The following is a 23136-nucleotide window of genomic DNA, read 5'->3' on the forward strand; positions in this document are numbered from 1 at the left end:
AAGATCCCACATGTCACGTGTGGTGCAACCAAAGGAAAAAAAAAGAATTTGGGTTTAATTCTAAGTATGATGAGGCACTGCTGCATGGCTGTAGGTGGGGAAACGTAGGCTCTGGTGTCCTTTAGAGAATGAAAAAGAGATAGGCCGCTGAGTGCACAATGGATTGTGTGATCTGGGGTGGAAGCAGAGGGTCCAGTTGGGTTATGCAGCCATACAGGTGAGAGGTGATGGTGACTTGGACCAGGATGGAGTAGTTGAAGATCTACAGGATGGCTGCTGGACTGGTGTGGGGATGAACTGAAGAGAGGAATCAAGGGTGACTCCAAGGATTTAAATACAGCCATTGAATGGTTAATGCGCCATGGGGGGATAAAGTCTAGAGATGAGAAATCAAGAGTCCTATTTGGAGTGAGTTAAGTTTGAGATGCCCTCTGGGCATCTATTTAATGTCAGGTCAGCCACTGGATAAAAGTCACAAGCTCAGGGATGAGGTCAGACCTGGGTGGTTCATAGAACCCAGTGTACACCAGAAGAGACAGTTGGCAACCCCCTCCACCCTTAAGCCCAAGCCCTCCTCTAGTCATTGCTGTCTCTTTCCTATTCTTTTAAAAAGTATTTATTTTTATTTATTTATTTGGCTGCACTGGATCTTAGCTGCAAATTGTGGGATCCAGTTCCCTGACCAGGGATCACACCCAGGCCAACTGCATCGGGAGCACAGAGTCTTAGCCACTGGACCACCAGGGAAGTCCCCTCTTTTCTCCTCTTATCCAAGCTTCTTCAGAGATATCTAGACTTACTTTTACCTCACAGTATGGTTTTCACTCCAATGATTTATTCAAAACCCTCTAGAAAAGTCCACACTAGGTAACATTTTGCCCCCACGACTTACAGCCTCTGGTGTTTACTCCCACAGTGCTGTTACATTACATGGCAGAGGGGACTTTGCAGATGTAATTCAGGTTACTAATCAATTGACCCTAAGGTAGGTTGATTACCAGGTGGGCCCAGTGTCATCACACGAGACTTAAAGAAGGAAGAAGTGAGAGAGACTCAAAGCATGAGAACGACCCAACTTCCATTGCTAGCTTGAAGGTGGAGGGTCCAGGTGGAAAGCATGAGAAGAAAATTAGTTTGACCAACAACCAGTAAGTTGGGAAGAGGCACCTGGGCCCTAGGTGAGACCTGCAGCCCCAGCTGATACCTTGACTTTAGCTGGTAAAGAACTAAAGAGAGAACACAGAACAAGCGGAGAACAGAATCCAGTTACACCATACTGGATTCCTGACCTGCAGAAACATCACTTTGTCAATAGAGGTCTGTATAGTCAAAGCTACGGTTTTTCCAGTAGTCAAGTACGGATGTGAGAGTTCAACCATAAAGAAGCTGAGCACAAAAGAATTGATGTTTTCGAACTGTGGCCCTGGAGAAGACTCTTGAGAGTCCCTTGGAGACTCTCAAGGAGATCAAACCAGTCCACCCTAAAGGGAATCAACCCTGAATATTCATTGGAAGGACTGATGCTGAAGCTGAAGCTCCAATACTTTGGCCGCCTGATGCGAAGAGCTGACTCATTTGAAAAGACCCTGATGCTGGGAAAGATTGAGGGCAGGAGGAGAAGGGGACGACACAGCATGAGATGGTTGGATGGCATCACTGACTCAATGGACATGGGTTTGAGCAAACTCTGGGAGACAGTGAAGGACAGGAAAGCCTGGCATGCTGCAGTCCATGGGGTTGCAAAGCGTCAGACATGACTTAGGGACTGAAAAACAATAGCAATCTTTGTGGTTTTAAGGTGTTAAGTTTATAACTTTTGTGAGAACCCACATAGTCTCTAGTGACCTCATATTGCCAAGCTTACTGGGTTCTTTTCAGCTATCATTTGACTTCATCCTTTCATGGCATGCAATAATATCAACTACTTCCTCTTCTTGAGAACATTTTTCCCCCCTGAAAATGTTATCCTGATATGTTTTGGATATCAGCTTCTCACAGTGCATTCTGAGGCTGAATCATCTTCCTGCTTTGCTCTTTAATGGACATGCCTCAAAGGGCCCAGTACTTGGTCTATGTTCTCACATTTTAATGTTTCTCTCCTTTTATCTAAATGTCCAGCTGCCCTATGGACATCTCCACCTGAATGGCCCACCTGGACTTCACGTTCAACATAGCCAGAATGGAGGTGCATACCCTGCGAACCAGGGTGATAGTGAGAAAGGCAATGAAGACCTGTGGATGGATTGGCAAAATCTGCAGGAGATAGAATCCCATCTTCAGGAGGTGATTGATTGAATCTGGGGATAATGGAAAGGGAGGAATGGAGGATGACTTCCAGGTGTCTTATTTGGGCAACTGGATAGATGGTGTTGGTCCCTACTGGGAGAGGATTACAGGGCTCAGGTGACATAAAGAATTTGTTTATTGATGTGGTAAGGTGGGAGTGCACAGAAGGCCACTGGGCATTTGCACTTGGAGCTTGAAGGAAGGAACTGGAGACATACATTGGGTACCACCTGTATATCGTGTTGATGAAACTGGACATCTAAGAGAGAGGACCAATGTGAGTTGTGAATCAAGGGTGGAGCCCTGGCACACACCTCCATTAATGGAACAGGTACAGGAAGAGGATTTAGTCTAAAACACTGAAAAGACATCCTCAAGAGGGAAAGAAATGTACTTGAAAACATGTGGTCATGGAACAAGATAAGAAGCGGTTTCAAGAAGGCGGAAATGATTGGCACCACCAAAAGGCACAGAGAGGTCAAATAAGATAAAGGCTGAAGAGATACAGTAGGTTTGAGAACATGAGGTCACTGGGAAATTTGCTAGTGGGGGTTGGATAAACTGTTGGGCAAGGGGAAGCCATACTGTGGTTTTGGAATGGAGGAAAAAGTAAAACCACAAACTCAGTCGTGTCCCTGGAATCCCAGGTATCCTCCCTGGTTCATCTCTTTGATATATATCACTGAGCACTGTAGGCTCTTGGATATTTGTTTTATTCTTTAAAAAGATGCATGGCTCCCTTTTTGTCTTATTTCCAAGTTCTGGGAAATTTTTCTCACAGCAGTAAAGGTGTTCTAATACAGGACAATCAAAAAGAATGACAGATGTCCAGGTGTTTGGGGATCACAGTCAGTAAATCGGACTTCCTCAAAATTAAAAAAAAATAATAATTCTTTTCTAAAAACCTTGTTGAGAGGATGAAAAGATAAACCAAGACTAGGGGAAAAAAATGTTAACCAAATGCAAATCCAGCAAAGGAATTCTGAGCAGAATATAGAAAGAATGCTCAAAACTCAGTTTTATGGTTTAGGCAGTGGTTTCTTAAAATGACACCAAAGGCACAAACAACCAAAGGGGAAAAAAAACAGATAAATTACATCTCAGCAAAATTAAAACATTTTGCTTGTCAAGGGACACTACCACGAAAGTGAAAGCCAACCCTGAGAATGGGAGAAAATCATGAACAAGACGGGGGGGCTAGCATCCAGAACATATAAAAGCTCTTACAACTCAATGATAACAAACAAACAAACCCAATTTTAAAATGACCAAAGTATTTGAATAGACATTTCTCCAAAGAAAATACAAATAATCGCATGAAAAGATGTTCAGCATCATTAGTCAGGCATTGTTGTTGTTGTTATTTAGTCACTCAGTCGTGTCCCATTCTTTTGGGACCCCATGGACTGTAGCCTGCCAGGCTCCTCTGTCCATGGAATTCTCCAGGCAAGATACTGGAGTAGGTTGCCACTTCCTTCTCCAAGAGATCTTCCCAACTCAGGGATCAAACCCATGTCTCCTGCACTGACAGGCGTATTCTTTACCACTGAGCCACCAGGGGAGCCCAGTCAGGCATTCAGTTCAGTTCAGTCCCTCGGTCATGTCAGACTGAACTGAACTGTACTCCTTTCCCGATTTGGAACCAGTCTGTTGTTCCATCTCCAGTTCTAACTGTTGCGTCTTGACTTGCATACAGATTTCTCAGGAGGCAGGACAGGTGGTCTGGTATTCCCATCTCTTTGTCAGGCATTGCTGCTAAGTCGCTTCAGTCGTGTCTGACTCTGTGTGACCCCATAGACAGCAGCCCGCCAGGCTCCCCCGTCCCTGGGATTCTCCAGGCAAGAACACTGGAGTGGGTTGCCATTTCCTTCTCCAATGCATGAAAGTGAAAAGTGAAAGTGAAGTCACTCAGTCATGTCCAACTCTTATCGACCCCATGGACTGCAGCCCACCAGGCTCCTCCGTCCATGGGATTTTCCAGGCAAGAGTACTGGAGTGGGTCGCCAGTCCCTTCTTGACAGGCATTAGGAAAATGCAAATGAAAACCACAATGAGATATCACTTCATACCTATTAAGGTGGCTATAGGTTTTGTAAATGTAAAATAATTGGTGTTGGTGAGGATATGAAAAAAGTGGAACTCTCATGTATTGCTGGTAGAAATGTAAAATGAATGGTGCAGCTTCTGTGTAAATAGTTTAGCGGGTCCTCAAAATGTGAAACGTTGAGTTACCATATGACCCAATAATTTCATTCCTAAGTATCCACCCAAGAGAAATGAAAACTTATGTTCATACAAAACTTGTACATGAATGTTCATAGCTGCATTATTCATCAGAACCAAAAAGTAGAAACAACTCAGATGTCCTTCAACTGGTGAATGGATAAACAAAAATGCCTTCTACCCATATATAGAATATTATTCAGCCATAAGAAGGAATGAAGTACTGACGTGCTGCAACATATCTGAACCTTGAAACTATTATGCTGTGTGTCCTTTTGGGATGAAGTGCCGGGGTCCAGCCCCGGCTGACCCAGGGTATTCGAAGGGGAGACGGCTTCGGCGGCTATTTAAATATTTATCAAAGATATAAAGAGTAATAGAATGAGGATAGCTCAGTAGGAAAATTCAGTGGAGAAAAGAGGCTGAGTAGCTTGGTTTATGCGGGGGACCAATAAAACTTCAAGACAAGAAGCTTGCACCACTTACGTAGGCCACAGGCGTCCTTCTGTTCTCCCGAAGGAGAGGAGACACTGAGGCCTCCCCGGTCGGATCTTAGAAGCCCAGGCAAAATTAGTAAGCTTGGTGGGTTCCGCGCTCCAGATGGAGACTCAACCAGAGTGAGAGAGAGAGAGCGACATGGGGAGACCAGTATTTCGAGGAACTGATCCCAATTCTTTATTTTCCAGAGTCTGTTTTTATACACTGAGATGTTATACAAAAGTCACGCGGGGTCAGCAGTCCTGACTTTTATTAAAGTCAGGTGCTTCACACAAATGTATACAGAGGTCTTAGGGGTGTTACATCATCTTCTGGCCAGGGGAGCCTGCTGACAATTTATGACCCTCTCCTTGTGACAACGGTCAGTCAACCAGGACACTTATTTCTCCAGGGGTGATTATTCTTAAAACAGACACTACCCAAATAAAGTTACATTCCTATAGGGTGAGGATGTAGTGGGTTTTAGTTAAGGAAAGAATTTACTTAGCCTAAGGTCTAACGTGATTAATATCAAAGGTTAATACTTATTTCTTCTATATATTCATTAATGTGTGTAAGGGCAGGGGATATGGAGACTTAGCAACAAACATTGGCTCAACAAATGAAAAACCCTTCACCAATACAATTTCTAATCAGCCCATTATACTTATACTAATAGTTTTCTAACTTTTCTAAGGAACCTGTTTTTAGAAGGTTTAAAGCATCTCATGTCTCTCACGTTTGGGAGGCTGTGAGCAATCACATGTGGCCGGACAAGCGTGTCAGGCAGGCTAGAGAACCTTCAGAGGAGTTTGTAGGTTGAAACACTCCTATCACGCCCAGGAATTATTATTAACTGGAACTCTAAGTTAATTCCTTCTCCAAAAGAGGTGGTGGGGGACAGCCCCCCATAAAGTCAGAGGTGTAGGTGAGCACAAAGTAGTAAAGTAGGCAGGCTCTGGTTATGGGGATAGATGCTCAAGGATTTCCAGGAGGACTCCTGAGGCTTGATCCCGCCTTTGCGTATGTCAAGCCTCCTTCCTCATGACCTTTGCCATGGGCGGAGTACCTCACTCTGGTCCCCAACAATGAAGAAAAAGTTTAAAATTAGATTACAGTGAGAGCTGCACTATGGATATAGTGGCACTATAAACTAAGATCATGGCATCCGGTCCCATCACTTCATGGGAAATAGATGGGGAAACAGTGGAAACAGTGTCAGACTTTATTTTGGGGGGCTCCAAAATCACTGCAGATGGTGATTGCAGCCATGAAATTAAAAGATGCTTACTCCTTGGAAGGAAAGTTATGACCAACCTAGATAGCATATTCAAAAGCAGAGGTGTTACTTTGCCAACAAAGGTCTGTCTAGTCAAGGCTATGGTTCTTCCAGTGGTCATGTATGGATGTGAGATTTGGACTATGAAGAAGGCTGAGCACCGAACAATTGATGCTTTTGAACTGTGGTGTTGGAGAAGACTCTTGAGTTCCTTGGACTGCAAGGAGATCCAACCAGTCCATTCTAAAGGAGATCAGTCCTGGGTGTTCTTTGGAAGGAATGATGCTAAAGCTGAAACTTCAGTACTTTGGCCACCTCATGCAAAGAGTTGACTCATTGGAAAAGACTCTGATGCTGGGAGGGATTGGGGGCAGGAGGAGAAGGGGATGACAGAGGATGAGATGGCTGGATGGCATCACCGACTCGATGGACGTGAGTTTGAATGAACCCTGGGAGTTGGTGATGGACAAGGAGGCCTGGCATGCTGCAATTCATGGGGTTGCAAAGAGTCGGACACGACTGAGCGACTGAACTGAATGAATACTGATGAATATACTTAAGAATTGTGCACTTTAAACAGGTGAATTTTAGTTACATACATTAGATCTCAGTCAAGATGTTGCATTTTCAAATTATAGGAATCAGAACCACCTCTTTTTATATATTTATTTTTATTTATTTGGCTGCACCAGGTCTTAGTTGCAGCATGTAGGATCTTTTGAGTTGCAGCATGTGAACTCTTAGCTGCAGCATATGGCCTGTGGGCATTGACCCAGGGTGGAGGGCAGGGATCTAGTTCCCTGATCTGGAATGGAACAAAGGCCCCCTGCATTAGGACTGTGGAATCTTAGCCACTGGACCACCAGGTAAGGCCCCACTCCCATCATCTTATCCTGTTAATTTCACAAACCGGTGCCCAGGAGTCTGTTGCCAGCCGGGCAGTGGGCTAGATACTGAGGATGGAAAGATGAATGAGATTGGACCCGTCTAAAACGGGGCCTTGGTGATAAATCTGTTGTTTGGGTGGACAGTGGTTAAAATTTCTGACGCAGGGATTAAACAGATCCACCTTGGAATCCACTGATTAGAGAGGACTGTTTGTCCTTGGATTCATTTCTCCTCCCCAGTTTCGCCAAAGGGGGATAAGAATTCATCCTTTATTCCGAGGTGCTCCAGAGAAGAAACAGATTAGCAGCTGGGAAGCGCTCAATACCTGCAGGGGCCACCACAGTAATCACCCCCAGGCGGTGGTGGGAAGAGTATTGCTAACCCGGTGCAGTTGGGTCTCTGATTTCTGGCTGAGGGAAAAGTGTCCGCAAGCGAGAATAGTGGGTTCCAGGAGCGCCTGCGCAACCGCGCCTCCGCCGCCTGGAGCGTCCCGGCGGGTGCCTAGCAACCAGCTGGCGCGGCGAACGCGCGAGCATGGAGCCGGAGACCCGGACCTTGAGCGCCGCGGTCCGGGAGCACCTGCGACAATTGTGTCTGCACGAGTTCCCGTGCGGCACCGGCAGCTGGGTGCGGGCGCTGGCGGGGCGGCCGGGGGAGGTGCTCGGGGGTCTGGGAAACGGAGGGGACCGACCAGGGGCCAGGCCAGGGCCCAGGGATGCAGAGCGGGGCTGGGGAAGGGCTGGCTCTGGGTGCTGAGGGCGCCACCAGCCCCAGGAGTTGGTCGATAAGGAGAAGCCTGGAGAGGATGTTTGGATCGGGGCGTTTAGGGAGCGTCCTGACCTGGGGGTGGTGATGCGGTGGACTGTGGGAACAGGGACGCTGCAGGAGAGGACGAGATAGGCCCCCACCTGTGGGCACTGACCCGGTAGAAGGCAGGGACCCCGCCTCGAGCAGAGCGGGACCCCGGGGCAGGCTCTCTTAAAGACACCAGCCTCCTTTAGGGGTGAAATATCGTCCTGAGAGCAGGTGTACAGTTAGGACCCTGCTGCGATGTGGCCAAAGGGGCTGTCCTCACCAGCTAAGTGCAGGAGGAGCATGACCTTCAGAACCAGGGGCTTCTCAAGTGTGCCAGGAAGTCCTGAGTCCTGAATGGTTCCCATGGGCTTGGTGGGAGGCCTTTTGGTGTTCCTGTCCAACTGTTTGAGACCCCATGGACTGCAGCACACCAGGCTTCCCTGTCCTTCACTCTCTCCCAGAGTTTGCTCACACTCATGTCCAATAAGTCGGTGATGCCATCCAACCATCTCATCTTGTCATCCCCTTCTTCTCCTGCCCTCAGTCTTTCTCAGCATCAGGGTCTTTTCCAATGAGTCAGCTCTTTGCATTAGGTGGCCAAAGTACTGGAGCTTCAGCTTCAGCATCAGTCCTTCCAGTGAATATTCAGGGCTGATTTCCTTTAGGATTGACTAGTGGGAAGCTGGAACCCCACATTCCCTTGTCGGGCTGGTCCCCATTTTCACAGAAGAGAAAACCGAGATGCTAATCAAGGAACTAATTAACTTGTTTGATGAACATTGACTGGGCCCCTACTGTGTGCCTGGCATTGTGCTGTGCTTTGGGGCTTCATAGACAGACGCCTCTCAAGACGAAGGGGTGGAAGACAGTAAACTCAAGGACCAAAACCTTTCATCCTCCACTTATGGCATCTAAAGGGCCAAATGTTCAGCCTTTGCCACCTCTGCTTCGGAAACCTTTCCTTGGCTAAGTACCTCCCACAGATTGCCTTTCACACCTCCTGGTTTCTAAGCTCACCCTGCTCGTCCTGTCTTATAGTCTATTCCATTTTGGGAGTTTTGAATCCTTGAGAGGGGGTGAGTCATAAAGAGAGAAATTCTGTTCCTCCCCTCCCCCACCCCTTACTGCAGAATAAGTCACGATTTCTTCCTCAAACTAGCCGAGTATGGCGGGAGCTGATCCCCAGAGAGGAGAAGTCCCTGAGCCCTGGGGAGGAGACGGTAGAGGATCTGCTGGGCTTAGTCCGCAGCGCCCACTCACCCTGGGCTCTGGTGGAGGGCTCAAGTGCAGAGGACCTTTTCCTGAAAGAGCTGGCCATCCAGAATCCACTGATGCTCAAAGACAGCTTCTTCTACACCTACTTCAGGTCGCTCCGGGTGGTGGACAAGGATGTGAGTGCTGGGAGTGAGCCTCAAGTACAGGGATGATGAGAGGGGAGCCATTTCCCTTACGGGACCGGGTGGTAAGACCTAGCTCTGCCCTCCTCCTGGTTAATCTCACCAGCTTGTCCACAGAGCAGGGCTACCAAGCCCAGCAAACTTGCCTAGTTTGTTGCCCCAGAGAAGGGAGGCCCAGCCAGGGTGGCCCATAATGTCCTTGGAGCCAAAGTCAGCTGAGGATTCATAGACAGGCCCCTGAAGTTTCTGGCCTGACCCTGTGGGATGTAAACTAGAGTGGTCCTTTAAGACCACAGGGTTCACCATGGCTCTGATTCCTGCCCTCGGGAGCTGACAGTCCAGCAAGGGACACAAGACAGGGAAGCTGGAAGGGTGTCAGAGGAAGGGTGAGGCTTGAGAGGTGAGAGGCCTCTGCAGGCCCTGGCAGAAAGCTGCAGGAAAGGCGCACAGGAGAGGAAGGGGGTTGGGGTGTGGGGTGGTCACTCTCTGAGGCTGGACCCACCGTTGCTGTCCTCTAGTAGATTCCAGGGCCACCCCGGCCACTGCAGCTCCAATATCCCTTTCCTCCTTTCCAGGTAAGCCTGGTGGACAAAGAGCTCCTGAAATTTGTGAAGCTTGAAGAGTTGGTGCTGAGTGCTAATCAAATCAAGGAGATTGACACCACCAACCTGCCCCCAACTCTCAAGGTAAAGGAGCCCAGGTTCCATTCTGGGTCTTGGAGCCAGAGCTGCCCAGAGACCCTGCACTTCCTTGCCCACTCCCCAAGAGATTTGACCATCATGTCTTATGCTAAGGGTGGGTCCAAGGCTTTTGAAAGGTTGGCCAGATCCCTTAAAAAGTGAAACACAGGATTTCCATGTGGCCCAGAAATTCCCTTCCTAGGTATACACCCCAAAGCCTCAAAGGCAGGGACTCAGATTCTTGTACGCTAGTGTTCACTGTTCACAGTTGCCAAACGGTGAAGACAGCCTGTGTGTTATCAGCAGATGAATGGAGCAGCAAAATGTGGTCTGTCTACACAGTCATGAAAAGGCATGACAGGGACTTCCCTGGCAGTCCAGTGTGTAAGACTCCTTGCTTCCACCCACCTAAGGGGGCATGGGATCTATCCCTGGTTGGGGAACTAAGATCCCTCATGCCACACAGTGTGGCAAGAAAAAAAAAATGAAATGAACAACGTGGATGATCTTGAAAACGTGGTGCTGAATAAAGGGGTCGGACACAAAAAGCCACGTATTAGATGATTACATGAAATCCGTAGAAGAGGCAAATCCAGAGAGACAGAAAGTACATTAGAGGATACAGGGGGAGCAGGGGAGGGACTGGGGAGACGTTCAGTGGGTCGAGTTTCTGTGTGGGGCGATGAAATGGACAGTGATGATGACGGATGTACCCTGAGTGAGTGTACTTAAAGCTGCTGAATTGTCCACTTAAAAAGGGTTGAAATCACAAATTATGTTTTAATATATACAAAACCACAATGAAAAAATGGTAGGCCAGACAATATTATGAGTCTTCAGCTGAGTGTATCAAAATGGTCTCAATTTTAAATTAAATGCCGGGACTAGTAAATTTGATGGCAGAAGAGGCTCCGCTGTATGTCTCAGTGCCGGGCTCAAGAAGAAAATGAGGAAGGCCTGGGAGGAGAAACACAAGAATCTGTTATCTTTGGGCTTATTTCTTTGGTCCAGGGGCACTTTGGCTTTCCCAGGGACAACTGCCATGGATTGGGAAGTTGCCAAAATATTACAGATGTTCCCTCTCACCCTCTCCGACATCAGCTCCACTCCATATTTTAAAGTTTCCTTTGCAAAAGGAAAAGAAGCTTTCTGACAGCTACTGCAGGAATATTTTCTTCCCGAACCCTTTTTTAAAAATCACCAACCCAAAGGCTGTATTTACTTTATTTTATTATTATATTTTTTACTTTATTTTTAAATATTTATTTACTTGGCTGCACTGGGTCTTAGCAGCAGCATATGGGATCTAGTTCCCTGACCAGGAATTGAACCTGGACCCCCTGCACTGAGAGTGTGGAGTCTTAGCCACTGGACCACCAGGGAAGTCCTTCTTCCTGGATCCTTAGGAGAGAGTCCAGGTGGGCAGAGAGAGACAAGGCCTGAGTACTTCGCAGCTCCCCTCCTAAGTTGCCCAGGGCTGAAGGAGGGGGCGGACTCTGTTCTACCTGGGCTCCCGGGCTGTCTGTCCGCTCGTCTCAGGTCCTGGAGCTGTACGGCAACAAGATAGCCAGCATGGAGTGTCTGTGCCGCCACCCACCCCCGCGCCTCCAGCACTTGGGGCTGGGCCACAACAAGCTCCTGGGCCCCCTGGAGAGTCTGCACGTCACCAGCGACCACTGGTAACTCGGGAGCCCCCCGGGGGAAGAGGGAGGAGGGGGCTGAGCTTTGGGGCCCCTCTAAGCTGGAGACTTGGAGAACTCAGCTTTGCTCTTTTCTGTAATAACTCCTGGTTGGCTGCTAAGTCCAGACCTAGGGTTTTTTTCTCTGACGTCATAAACCAAAAATCCCACTGAGGCCCAGGGAGGGCACCAAGAGCCAATGAGAGTGAGCGGACCTTTTGCTTTGAGGACGTGCTTCCAATTCAGGATTCCTCTTGCTGTTGTTCGGGCCAGTGAATTCTCGGTTCCGAGGGCCGTCCTGCATCTCCCTGGCCTCCACGCATCAGAGGCCAGGAGCATCCACCCCAGACCCGCTGTGACAACCCAAAGTGCCACAGGGCCACTGGGGGGCAAAGCTACCCCCACCTGAGAACCACTGCCCTACAGACAAGTCTGCTTTGGCTTTGTCTCCTTGGTGGGTGAGCAGTGGTCAGTCTGAGTCATCTGAGGGCAGCAGACACCACCCATGAAAGCCTATCAGAGGAGGGACTTCCCCAGCAGTCCAGTGGTTAGAACTTTGCCTTCCAGTGCAGGGCGTCATAGGTTCGATTCCTGGTCAGGGAGCTAAGATTCCACATGCCTTGGGGCTGATAACCCCTAAAACATAAAACAGAAATAACATTGTAACATATTCAATAAAGACTTTAAAAATGATCCACATTAAAAAAACAAAAAAGACCCTCCCTCAGAGGAAGCTGGGCCAGAGAGGCCTGTCAAAGCCCCTGTGAGGATTCCCGGGGCTCAGCATCCCGGGCAGACCTCCCTGGGCTGAGGTTCATGACAGTTCTTTCCTCACAGCCCAGGAAGGCCTCGAGGAGCAGGGCAGCTTTCCCAGGTGGCCTGGGAATGTGCTCATGGAAGGCCTGTCTCTGACCCTAATTTCCTCCTTCCTCCTCTTTATCTTGGCAAAGCTGCCCCTGCAGAACCTCAACCATGCACAATTCCAATCCCTGACTTCCACTTCCTCCGTCGTCAGGGAAGCTGCCGAGGCACAGGAAGAGAACACACGCTTTGGGCTGTGTGTGACAGCTGAGTTCAGAACTCTGCCAGAGTTCTAAGCGTTCTGGTTATTTTTTATTAATTTATTCATTTAAAATTTTTGGCCACATGGCATGTAGGATCTTAGTTCCCCAACCAGGGACCAAACCCACACTCCCTGCTGTGGAAGCGCGGAGTCTTAACCACTGGACCTCCAGGGACGTCCCTTAAGTGTTCTGGTCTTTGATTTGGAAAACAGGCTTATGATAACGTCACCTGCTTGATGCTGAGTGTGGATTTCATAGAAACATGTATGTGTGAAAGCTCCATCTTTTGCTGTTTTGAATTTAAAAGGAGGGTACTTGTCCTGCGAATCCATCTTTCTGATGCTTCCACCAGTTCTCCTGAAGGAGGCTGGTATTGGGCAAAATCTGTGTGCCGGTCCAAACGAAGTGTTCTTCTCGGGTATTTCTGTGACTGGCTGGTCAACATTAGGGCAGGATGAGAGGAGGGAAGAAGGGCAGGTGCGGCTGGGAGATGGTCACGTGTGACGGCGGGATTGTGCTGATGAGGTGTCCCCTTGTGAACTGTATTTGTTGCCTCTGCTCTCAGAGCTGGAATCTGTTCACTTTCTGGTTTGCACAGTAGGGAGGCCCGCCACCGGGTGGGATGTGCGGGCGCCGCCTCTGTCCCTAGTGGCTGGCTCTTCTTCACCCACGTGCCCCAAGAAACAAACCAGGGACTTCCCTGGCAGTCCAGTGGCTGAGACTCCGTGCTCCCAAAGCAGGGGGCCTGGGTTTGATTCCTGGTCAGGGAACTAGATTCCACATCCAGGACCGAGACCTGGTGCAGTCAAATAAATAAGTAAATATTTAAAAAAAATAAAAGGAACAAATCAGACTGCTTCCCACAGTCGTGGCCTGGTCTGACCCTGGGGCACTTCTTCCAGCTTCCAGACCCTTCAAGGCTCACACCCCCTCTTCCCAGGCCCCCCTGTTTGTCGGGCTCTCCTACCCCACCCCCATGGCCCCTCTGTACAGAGGCCTGCCTCCACCTTCCTCACCAGTCTCTCTGTCTCTGCTGAGAACCTTCTAGATGTATGGGAGATAGCCAGATGGTTAGCTGAGAAGAGGTCTATACACATACAAGTTGAGTGGAAGCAGGATGTGACGGCCACCTCTGTGCACAGCAAGAGCCAGAGGGTCGGGGGAAACGGGGGCTCCATCCAGACAGGGGGCTAACTCGGGTCAACCGCAGCCTGAGGCCTGAGTGTCAGGGAGGCCACAGTCTCCCATCCCGCCCTCAGCACCGGGCCTTGTCCAGCCGGGACTCGGGGTGCCGGGGGTGCTGGCAGATGCAGGCACAGTGACACGACCACGGCCGCCTGTCCCCACCGCTCTGCTCACCTGGCCTCGTGCTCCTGGGCCGTGCCGCTCGCCTTTCAGGCCCAACCTCGTCTCCCTGGACCTGAGCTTCAACAACCTGACGGACCTGCAGAACATGGTGGCCGGCCTGCAGACACTGAAGCACCTGAGGCTGCTGCTCCTCCAGGGCAATCCACTGGCCCTGGTGCCCCACTACCGGGGCTTCACCATCGACAGCCTGGCCAGGCTCTGCGTGCTGGACGACATCACCGTGGCATCCAGCGAGAAGCATCTCTTCCGGGGGCTCAGCCGCAGCGAGGGTGAGGGGGCCAAGGCGCAGGGCTTGGGGGAACTGTTGAGGGCCCCCCCGGCCTACCCACCACCCTACTGGGTGTACATGTCTTGTTTGTCACCCAACTCGGCTGACTCAGACCTTGGTCAGGTGTAACTCACTTTCTTGGGCAGAGTTCTCGCCCAGATTTTGATCCACGTGATTGAGATTTGGGGACAGAAATGGTAGGGGGTTGGGACCATTGCGGTCCCCTCCCTTCCTTGCGAGACAAATGGGAAACATTCTTTAAATCAGCTTCTTGGCTTGCTGGTGACTTGAGATCACCCCTTGTGGCTGTACCAGAGTCTTCTCAAGGTCAGGGTGATGAAACAGGGTAGTAATAGCTCTGCCCTCTGCATGTCAGGCACCGGCTAAAGTCACATAGCCTCCACCTGCAAGCATCCTGCAAAGCAGCTCCTGCCATTTCCATTATACAGATCAGGAAAACAAGGCTGAAGAGGGGTGTCTTGCCCGAAGGAAAGTGAAAGTGTCAGTCACTCAGTCGTGTCTTGACTCTTTGTGACCCCATGGACTGTAACATCTGTCCTTGGACTTATCCAGGCAAGGATACTGGAGTGGGTAGCCATTCCCATCTCCAGGGGATCTTCCTGACTCAGGGATTGAACCCGGGTCTCCCACATTGCAGGTGGATGTTTTACTGTCCGAGCCACCAGGGAAGCCCCTGAGACTTACCCCAGTTCCCTGCGTGTTGAACTTGGCAGAGCTGGGACATGAACCCAAGTCTGCAAAGTGAGGCTCAGCCCGGCTCAGAGCAGGAGGCAGGAGGCGTGCTCACCCGCCCTCCTTTGCTCTCTGTCTGTCCATCTCATCCCTCAGTTCCCCTCACCCCTGCCTGTTCCCTCCTGCAGATCTCCTGGCGCCCGAGGCACAGTTATTGGTGACTGTTGGAAACCTCCGAGGGGTGCTGGACTCCTCGGTCTTGGACTCAGAACCAGGGCCCCAAGGCCCTTTCATCACTTACAATTACTATGTGACGTACGATTTTGTAGAAGATGAAGAAGGCGAAGGAAGCCAATACGGTGGCGTCCTGGCCGAGGTGGGTGCCTGGGCAGCTCTGCCCTTGGGTTCTCAGGATCCCCTGTGCAGACAGGATGGCTTTAGGGAAACCAGGAAACCCCTTGACATGGGCCTTTCCAATTCATACCCTCCTCTGAACAGGAAGGCAGCTTCTGCTCAGCCCCTTTCTTGAAGCTGGTGTTGCTGGTGTGCTCAGTCACTTCAGTCGTGTCCAACTCTTTGCGATCCCCTGGACTGTAGCCTCCGAGCTCCTCCATCCCTGGGATTGTCCAAGCAAGGATACTGGAGTGGGTTGCTGTCTCCTCCTCCAGGGGATCTTCCTGACCCAGGGATCGAAGCCACATCTCTTAAGTCTCCTGTATTGGCAAGTGGGTTCTTTACCACTAGCACCACCTGGGAAGCCCCTTGAAGCTGGAGTGACTCTGAGTCCTGCTCACCCCTTCCTAATCCCCCCTGAAACAGAAGCAAAGGACCTAACAAGGGAGCAGCCCAGATTCTCGGGACTAGGCTGCTGGCCTCCCGACCCTGCTCTCCAACTCCCCCTGTACCTCCCCTCTCCCTTTCCATCACAAGAAAACTCAACAGCGTCATCCGACTAGGAGAAATGCGAGGGTTTCCTAACGTGTGAAGAAATTGTTACTATTTTGACTCTTTATTATTATTACTCATTTATTTGTTTGTCTGTGCCGGGTCTTAGTTGCAGAATGTTGGATCTTCCATCTTTGTTGTGGCATGCAGGATCTTTAGTTGTGGCATGTGGGATCTAGTCCCCTGACCAGGCATTGAAGCCAGGCCCTCTGTGTTGGGAGCTTGGAGTCTTAGCCACTGAACATCCAGGGAAGTCCCTGTCTTTACTCCTAACACAGAACTTTCGGAAGAATCAAGACTGGCTGTTCAGTTTGTTTGCTTGGCTGGTTTTTAACTTCCTGCCCTCTAAGGCCATGCATTTCTTTGCTTCACATCCATCAAGCACAGGCGCCCATTCGCACCGTGTGCGTGTTGTGTCGGGCGTGAGCTCTGAGGCTGGCAGTCTTGAATGTATTTTCACATCTTTGACAGATCATCAAGCCCCCTTCCAGCTTGGAACAGCTGGGTGAGGACATTCTGGAAGAAATCATCGAAGACGTAGAAGAGTCCTTGGAATCAGGGCTGGCCTCCCTGTCCGAGTTGGGGGAGATGGAGGAGTCCATTGTCTCTGGCGCTTCTGAGCCGTTGCCACGGTCCACAGACTCTGCAGAAGAGCTGGCCAAACTGCGGCCACTCCTGGATCCCCGGCTCTGCCCATCCCCGGGGTAAGGATGCTCACGTGGCTGGGGACCTGGCCCAGACCACACCGGATGTTTACCGTTCTCTGTGCCCCCATCCCTCCTGGCCTCTGTCCCTGGCTGTGCCCATGTGTTGCTGATCTTCTCAAAGCCCTCCCCGGATGGCACAGCCCCCCACCATGTGGCCTCTCTGCTCCCAAGGACCGTGCTCTTCAGCACAGTCCCCAAGCCCTGGTCTGACGTCATCCCCTGCAACTACGAGATGCAGCACACGCTGAAGGACCTGGTGCCGCTCAAGGCCTTCCTGCTCTCAGGGACCGTGGTCACCGTCGTGGAGGAGAAGGTGGGCGCCAGCGTTCTCCAGGCTTCATACTCTGCCCCTGTCTCCTGTGCTCTGCTTCTCTGTCGGGCATCTGTAGCCCTGCTCCCCCATTGGCAGGGTCTCTGTGCTTTTCCAGAAAGATCCTGGCTAGCCCCCTCCCCGCCTCCACCCCCTAGATTCTCTCCTGGCCTGTGGAGCAGCCGTCTTCCTCAGACAGCCCCTTGGCTGCTAAGAAGGGCAAAGGAGAGAAGGACAAGAAGGAGAAGGAGAAAGACAAGAAAGACAAGAAGGGCAAAGGGGAGAAAGAGCCCCCCAAGGTACCTCCAGGTGCGGCGGTGGCCTGGGTGGTGGGAGGGTGCTCCCGGCCCCCTGCCCACCCCGTCCACCCACCTGGCCTCACCCACAGGCACAAAAGGGGAGCAAGAAGCAGAAGGAGCTTCCTAAGGAGCTGCGCCAGGACCCGCCCATCCTGCGGGTGCTGGGCAGCAGCCCGGTGGTGCTAGAGCCCCTGCTGGCGGGGGAGCCGTTCGTGTCTACCGTGTGCAACTTTGGGGTGATCCGGACCTTGGAAGCTGACCGGCTGACACTTAACAGGGTATAATGCCCCCCCACCCCTCCCCTGCCCACAGATGCCTGGTCATGGTGGGGAGGGGATGGAGGGGGAGGGGGGATGGGGAAGAGCAGCAGAACCACAAGAGGATGGGGGTCAGGGCATGCAACAAGGGTCACCTGCCTGATGGGTGGCCTTCTCGAGTCCGAAGGGCCAGGCAAGCAGGCAGGCCGGGAAGCTCCTCCGGAGGAGACCCCTGCCTCACCTCCCTGGTCTAAGAGGGACCCTGACCAGGGAGCTCTCACCCGCTAGCGTCTGGACCCATCCTTCCCCCAGTACCCCCCCACTCCAGTGAGGAACTTACTCTGTGGTTCTCTCTCTCAGGATGCAAAGAAGAATAAGAAAGGTAAAAAAGGTAGGTGCTGATGAGGGGCAGAGGGCAGGGAGGGTTTGCCGAGGACGAGTCTGTTAGGGTTGCTGTAAGTTGCCCCAGGGCGGGTGGCGAGTGAACACCAGACATTGCTTTCCAGCTGCTCTGGAGGTGAAGTCCAAGACCAAGATGCCAGCAGCACCAGGTGACGGCCCTCGGCCTGGTTGGCACCTTCCCCCTGGGTCCTCACCTGGTGGGAGAGGGGCCAGCACCAACCACCCCCTGCCCTCATGACATAATCACCTTCCAAAGGCCCTACCTCCCACAGCATCACCATGGGGGGCTGGGATTTCCACACAGGAGTTTGGGGAAGGGCACAAATATAGCAGGACTCCCTGAGGGGTCAGCCTGACTGGGGACTGAAGGGATGGGAGGATGGAGAGTTGTATCTTCCAGCTGATGGGAGGGCCACACCTACCCTGAGGACCAAGCCCTGAGTCTTCTGTGTGGCCCTGTGCACGGGGGCCTGCCTCGGTCAGGACCCGGGCAGGACAGGCGTCCCGGGGCGGGGCAGGACGGAATGGGGAGGGGAGGCTCGGGTTCAGGGGGTCCAGTGTCCTTCCAGCTCAGCGGTAGTCTTGCTCCTGCATGGCATGCTAAGTCGCTCAGTCGTCTCTGACTCTTTGCCATCCCAAGGCAGGCTCCTCTGTCCATGGGGATTCTCCAGGAAAGAATACTTGTCCCTCCTCCAAGGGATCTTCCCTATCCAGGGTTTGAACTGGTGTCTTATGTCTCCTGCATTGGCAGGCAGGTTCTTTTACCATGTGAGCCCTACCTGGGAAGCTCCTGCAGGGCATTAGCTCTTCTTTGCTGTATGAGGATCTCAGGCTTGTTGTGTGGGCAGTGGCAGCATTGAAATAGGTAAGTTTTAGATTTAATTTTTAGAACTGTTTGGCTTACGGGGAGAGATGGAAGACATTGCTCAGTTGGGAGAGTGCTGCAAAAGTCTAGGTAAGATCACAGCAGTGCTGTGAGCAGCAGGCAGTGTGGAAACAGCCCAGATGACCATCAGTGGATGAACTGGGTAAGCCAAATGTGACCGACCCATACAGTGGGACTTTTTAAAGAAAAAAATTATTTGCTGTGCTCGGTCTTAGTTGTGGCAAGCCAGTTCTTTAGTTGTAGCATGCATGATCTTTAGCTGTGGGACTTGAGACCTTTTAGTTGTGGCATGTGGGATCCAGTTCCCTGACCAGGGATCGAACCTGGGGCCCCTGCATTGAGAGCTCAGACTTGTCTTAGCCACTGGACGACCAGGGAAGTCCCCATACAATTATTCCATCATGAAAAGGAATGAAGCCCTGACACATCCAACTCCATGGGTAAAGCTTGAAAACTCAGTGCTAAGGGAAAGAAGCCAGACACAAAAGACTGCGTAGTGTATGATTCCATTTTACATGAAATGTTGAGATGAGTCAAACCCATAGAGACAGAGAGTAGATCAGTGGTTGCCTGGAAGTGGGGGAGGGGAAAGGGGTGTGACTGCTTAATGGGTTTCCATTTAGGGTGATGAAAATGTTCTGGAATTAGTGGTGATGGTTGCACACCATTGTAAATTTACTAAAAGTCACCGAACTGTATGCTTTTAAATGGTTTAAATGTTCTGAATTTTATGAGAATTTTCTCTCGCTGGAAAAAAAAAAGTCACCTTAAAAAAAAAAAGAAGCACTTAAGGCAAGAATCAGAGCCTGGCCTTAGGAATGGGTGGTGGGGATGGTGTGGAGAAGACGGAGCAGAGAGCCATGAGGAAGAAGAAACAGGCCAACCTGGTGACTGGGGAGCAGGAGCAGGCAGGACTTCTGCCTGGCAGTGATTGGGGCCCGGTGCGGTGGGGGGAGAAGATGAGCTCAGCTTTGGGGACGTGAAGTTGAGAAGTTGAGTTGGGTGTGCATCCAGAGTCCCCATGGTCGACAGTGTGCTGAGCTGCCTCCTCTTCTCTGACTCCATCTCCTCTGCCCTGGTCAGAACACCTAGCGGTCTTCACTCAGAACGACTGCAGTTTCCTTAGCCTGCACGGGGGAAGTCTACTCAGAGTACTTCCTTTACTCTTCCCACTCACTCCACTGCTGCTTCCTGGGTCAGTCAGCTTCAGTGACCCTTCTCCAGGGAAGCTGATCGTCTGGTTGGGGTTAGGCCCTTTATCTTCTTCACAGCATCCTATGTTTTCCTTTACAGGAAATCACAATGATCACAGGTATCACAATGATACCTACATAGATGTGAATCTGTGTAGGTGCTTAATTTTTTTTAAATTTATTTATTTATGGCTGCACTGGGTCTTCGTGCAGCACGCAGGCTTTCTCTAGGGGCGGTGAATGGGGGCTGCTCTCTAGTTGCAGTGCGAGGGCTTCTCACTGCAGTGGCTTCTCGCTGCAGAGCACGGGTTCTAGGGTGCAGGCTCAGCAGTTACAGCACATGGGCTTAGTTGTCCCACATCGTGTGAGATCTTGGGCTTCCCTGATGGATCAGATGGTAAGGAATCTGCCTGCAGTGTGGGAGACCTGGGTTCGATCCCTGGGTTAGGAAGATTCCTTGGAGGAGGGCATGGCAACTCACTCCCCTATTCTTGCCTGGAGAACCCAGGGATAGAGGAGCCAGGTGGATGCAAAGAGTCCATGGGGTCGCAAAGAGTTGGACACAACTGAGTGACTAACACACACACACACACACGTATGTACACACGAGTAAGCTCTATTAGGGCAGGAGCTATGCTTGTATTCTTTAAAGCCAAACAATCTCCAGCTCCCAGCACATCGATTGAATGAATGAATCAGCTTATAGATGGTGTTTAAAGCCATGAAGATATGAGTTTGTTGATAGAAAAGGGTTGAGCCCAGTACTCTGGGAAACACTACAGATTCTGAGCATGAAGGGAAAGCAAGACCTGAAAGGGTCAGACTTAACTGTGTCCTAAAACAAAACCTAAGGATATTGATAGGAATACAGAAATAGCCAAGCCAAGGTGAGGTAGCCAGCCACTCAAGGTAAGTTCACAATGTCTGCCACCCAGTGAGAAATTACCAGGCATGTAAAAAAGCAAGACAATTCAGTATATAATGAAATTGAATCAATTGTAATTGACTCAGCAATGACATATATGATAGAATTCATAGACAAGGACATTAAATCCATCTTTATCATTATATTCCATATAGCCAAGAAGCTAGAGGAAAGATTGACCATGTTACATAGTGACATGGAAGATAAATCAGAATTGTAGAGATGAAAATCACAGTATCACTTGAAAAATGTACTCGGCGGGATTAATGGCAGATTAGACAATGCAGAAGGAAGACTGAGGAAACTAACTGGAAGCAGGAGAAACTACCCAGACTTAAACTCAGAGAGAAAAATGGCTGGAAAAAAAATGAACAGAGCATTAGTGATCAGTGACATAAACTCAAAGGAAATCATATCCACAGAGTGGGAGCCCCCAAAGGAGAGTGGGGAGGGAAGAGAGAAATTTAAGTTGATAGTTTTCAAATTTGAGTGTTTAATGTCCACTGTTCTGCTACTGTCCTCTGGTTTGCATTTTTTTTTTTCTGATGATAAATCTGATGTCATCTTCATATTTGTTCCTCTTATATAATGTGTCCTTTTTTCGCCCTCTCTCTTTAAGCTTTAAAAGTTTTCTCTTTATCACTGATTTTAAGCAATTTTATCATTAAGCCCTGGGATTAAAATGAGCTCAAAGAAAGCTTTTACTTTTTACATTTTTGCTAATTTCTTTAATGTCTGGCTTAACTGAGGAAGCCACATATGCAGAGGTGCTTCTGCAGTGAGTCTGTGTGATGTTTGCTGTAGTTAAAGTATATGAAGAAAATCTATTCTCACATGGACATGCAACTGGAAAAGATGGAAATAACTTAATAGACTTTAAAATAATTGTGGATATTCTTTGACATTACATCAGGCTTGACAACCAGTAGTTTTTAAAAGAAGGTTGTTACAACATGGAAACAATCTATATGGATGAAGTTTTTCATAATAAGTTATGTTAAATTCATTAGTCTACATTGCCTTAAAAAAAAAAAAAACGCTGCATTTTGAACATCTGTCTTACTCATGGACAATTGCTAACATCTGGTCATTGTTTTTTGTGAAATACTGGTTCACTGAGTTACGCATATTTTCCAACTGTTCACGTGTTTCTTTATCCATTATCTCCAAATCGCCTTCTTTATCCTCAAACCTATCACTGGAAAAGTCTTCCAGTATTGGAAAACTGTTAAGTTCATGGTGGCAGATACAATGTTACAAAGTATTTGCACTTTCTACTTGAAAGTGCAAATGTTACAAATGTATTTATCCAAATGCTTTCAGATGTTTTGCCTGGAGTGCCAGGCTTGCTTCATTCGTTTTTAAGAAAATATTTGCCAAATATTCACGCTGAAATAACCATATTTAAAATATATATATTTATTTATTTGGCTGCCCCCGGTCATGTGGGATTTAGTTCCCTGACCAGGAATGGACCCGGCCCCTTGCATTGGGAGTGTGGGGTCCTAGCCACTGGGCCCACCAAAAAGTGCAGAAATAACCATATTTTGTCAGTCTTCTTTCAAGTGAAAAAGATGTCTGAAGAAAAAGCAGCTAGTTCATCTTGTAACTCAAATTGAAGCTTGTTGAATGACTTAATTAGATGTGATTTATGCCTTATTACGGTTAAGACCCCAGGGCGATTCTGAAACCGTGCTGGCCTGGGGACCCAGGTCAGGTTTGCATTTTGGAGACGGAGTCGCCCGGGTCGGCTGTGCACCGCCAACCCGCTCATCTCTCCGGATTCACATTTTCATATTCCCTCAGAAGTAAAATCTTTTGGTTTCAGTGTACGAAAATGACTATCAGCCCGAGCCCCTGACGGTGGAGATCCAGATCCAGCTGATCCAGTGGCGGTCGACCGAGGAGGCGCTCCGGGGGCTCGTCATGTAGGGCGGGATTAAAGGTGGTTCTGACACCGTGGATGTCTGGCCGGTCCAGTTCTGACCCCGCGACAGTCCGGCTGCCGCCGTGCGTCTGGGGAGGGGGGTGCTGGCCAAGAGGAGCGGCGAATGCCTGGCTAGGGAGGAGCAGGAGGCTAGCAGCGGGGTTGGGGGGGCTGGCCAGGGAGGAACG

The 23136-nt window shown here is 49.8% G+C and overlaps 1 protein-coding gene across 1 annotated transcript; it reads left to right on the plus strand.

Annotated features, from left to right (window-relative positions):
* The first annotated feature begins 7675 nt into the window (after positions 1-7675).
* On the plus strand, positions 7676-22981 carry LRRC43 (leucine rich repeat containing 43). Its single transcript, XM_027567345.1, has 12 exons — positions 7676-7780; positions 9079-9339; positions 9921-10031; positions 11565-11704; positions 14167-14405; positions 15286-15473; positions 16514-16746; positions 16921-17062; positions 17218-17358; positions 17448-17636; positions 17976-18006; positions 22844-22981. Exons 1-12 carry the CDS (start codon positions 7688-7690, stop codon positions 22951-22953), a joined length of 1878 nt encoding a protein of 625 aa, XP_027423146.1. The 5' UTR covers positions 7676-7687; the 3' UTR covers positions 22954-22981.
* The last annotated feature ends 155 nt before the right edge of the window (positions 22982-23136 follow it).

The sequence above is a fragment of the Bos indicus x Bos taurus genome, chromosome 17, assembly GCF_003369695.1.
Source record: "Bos indicus x Bos taurus breed Angus x Brahman F1 hybrid chromosome 17, Bos_hybrid_MaternalHap_v2.0, whole genome shotgun sequence".
Taxonomy (NCBI): Eukaryota; Metazoa; Chordata; class Mammalia; order Artiodactyla; family Bovidae; genus Bos; species Bos indicus x Bos taurus.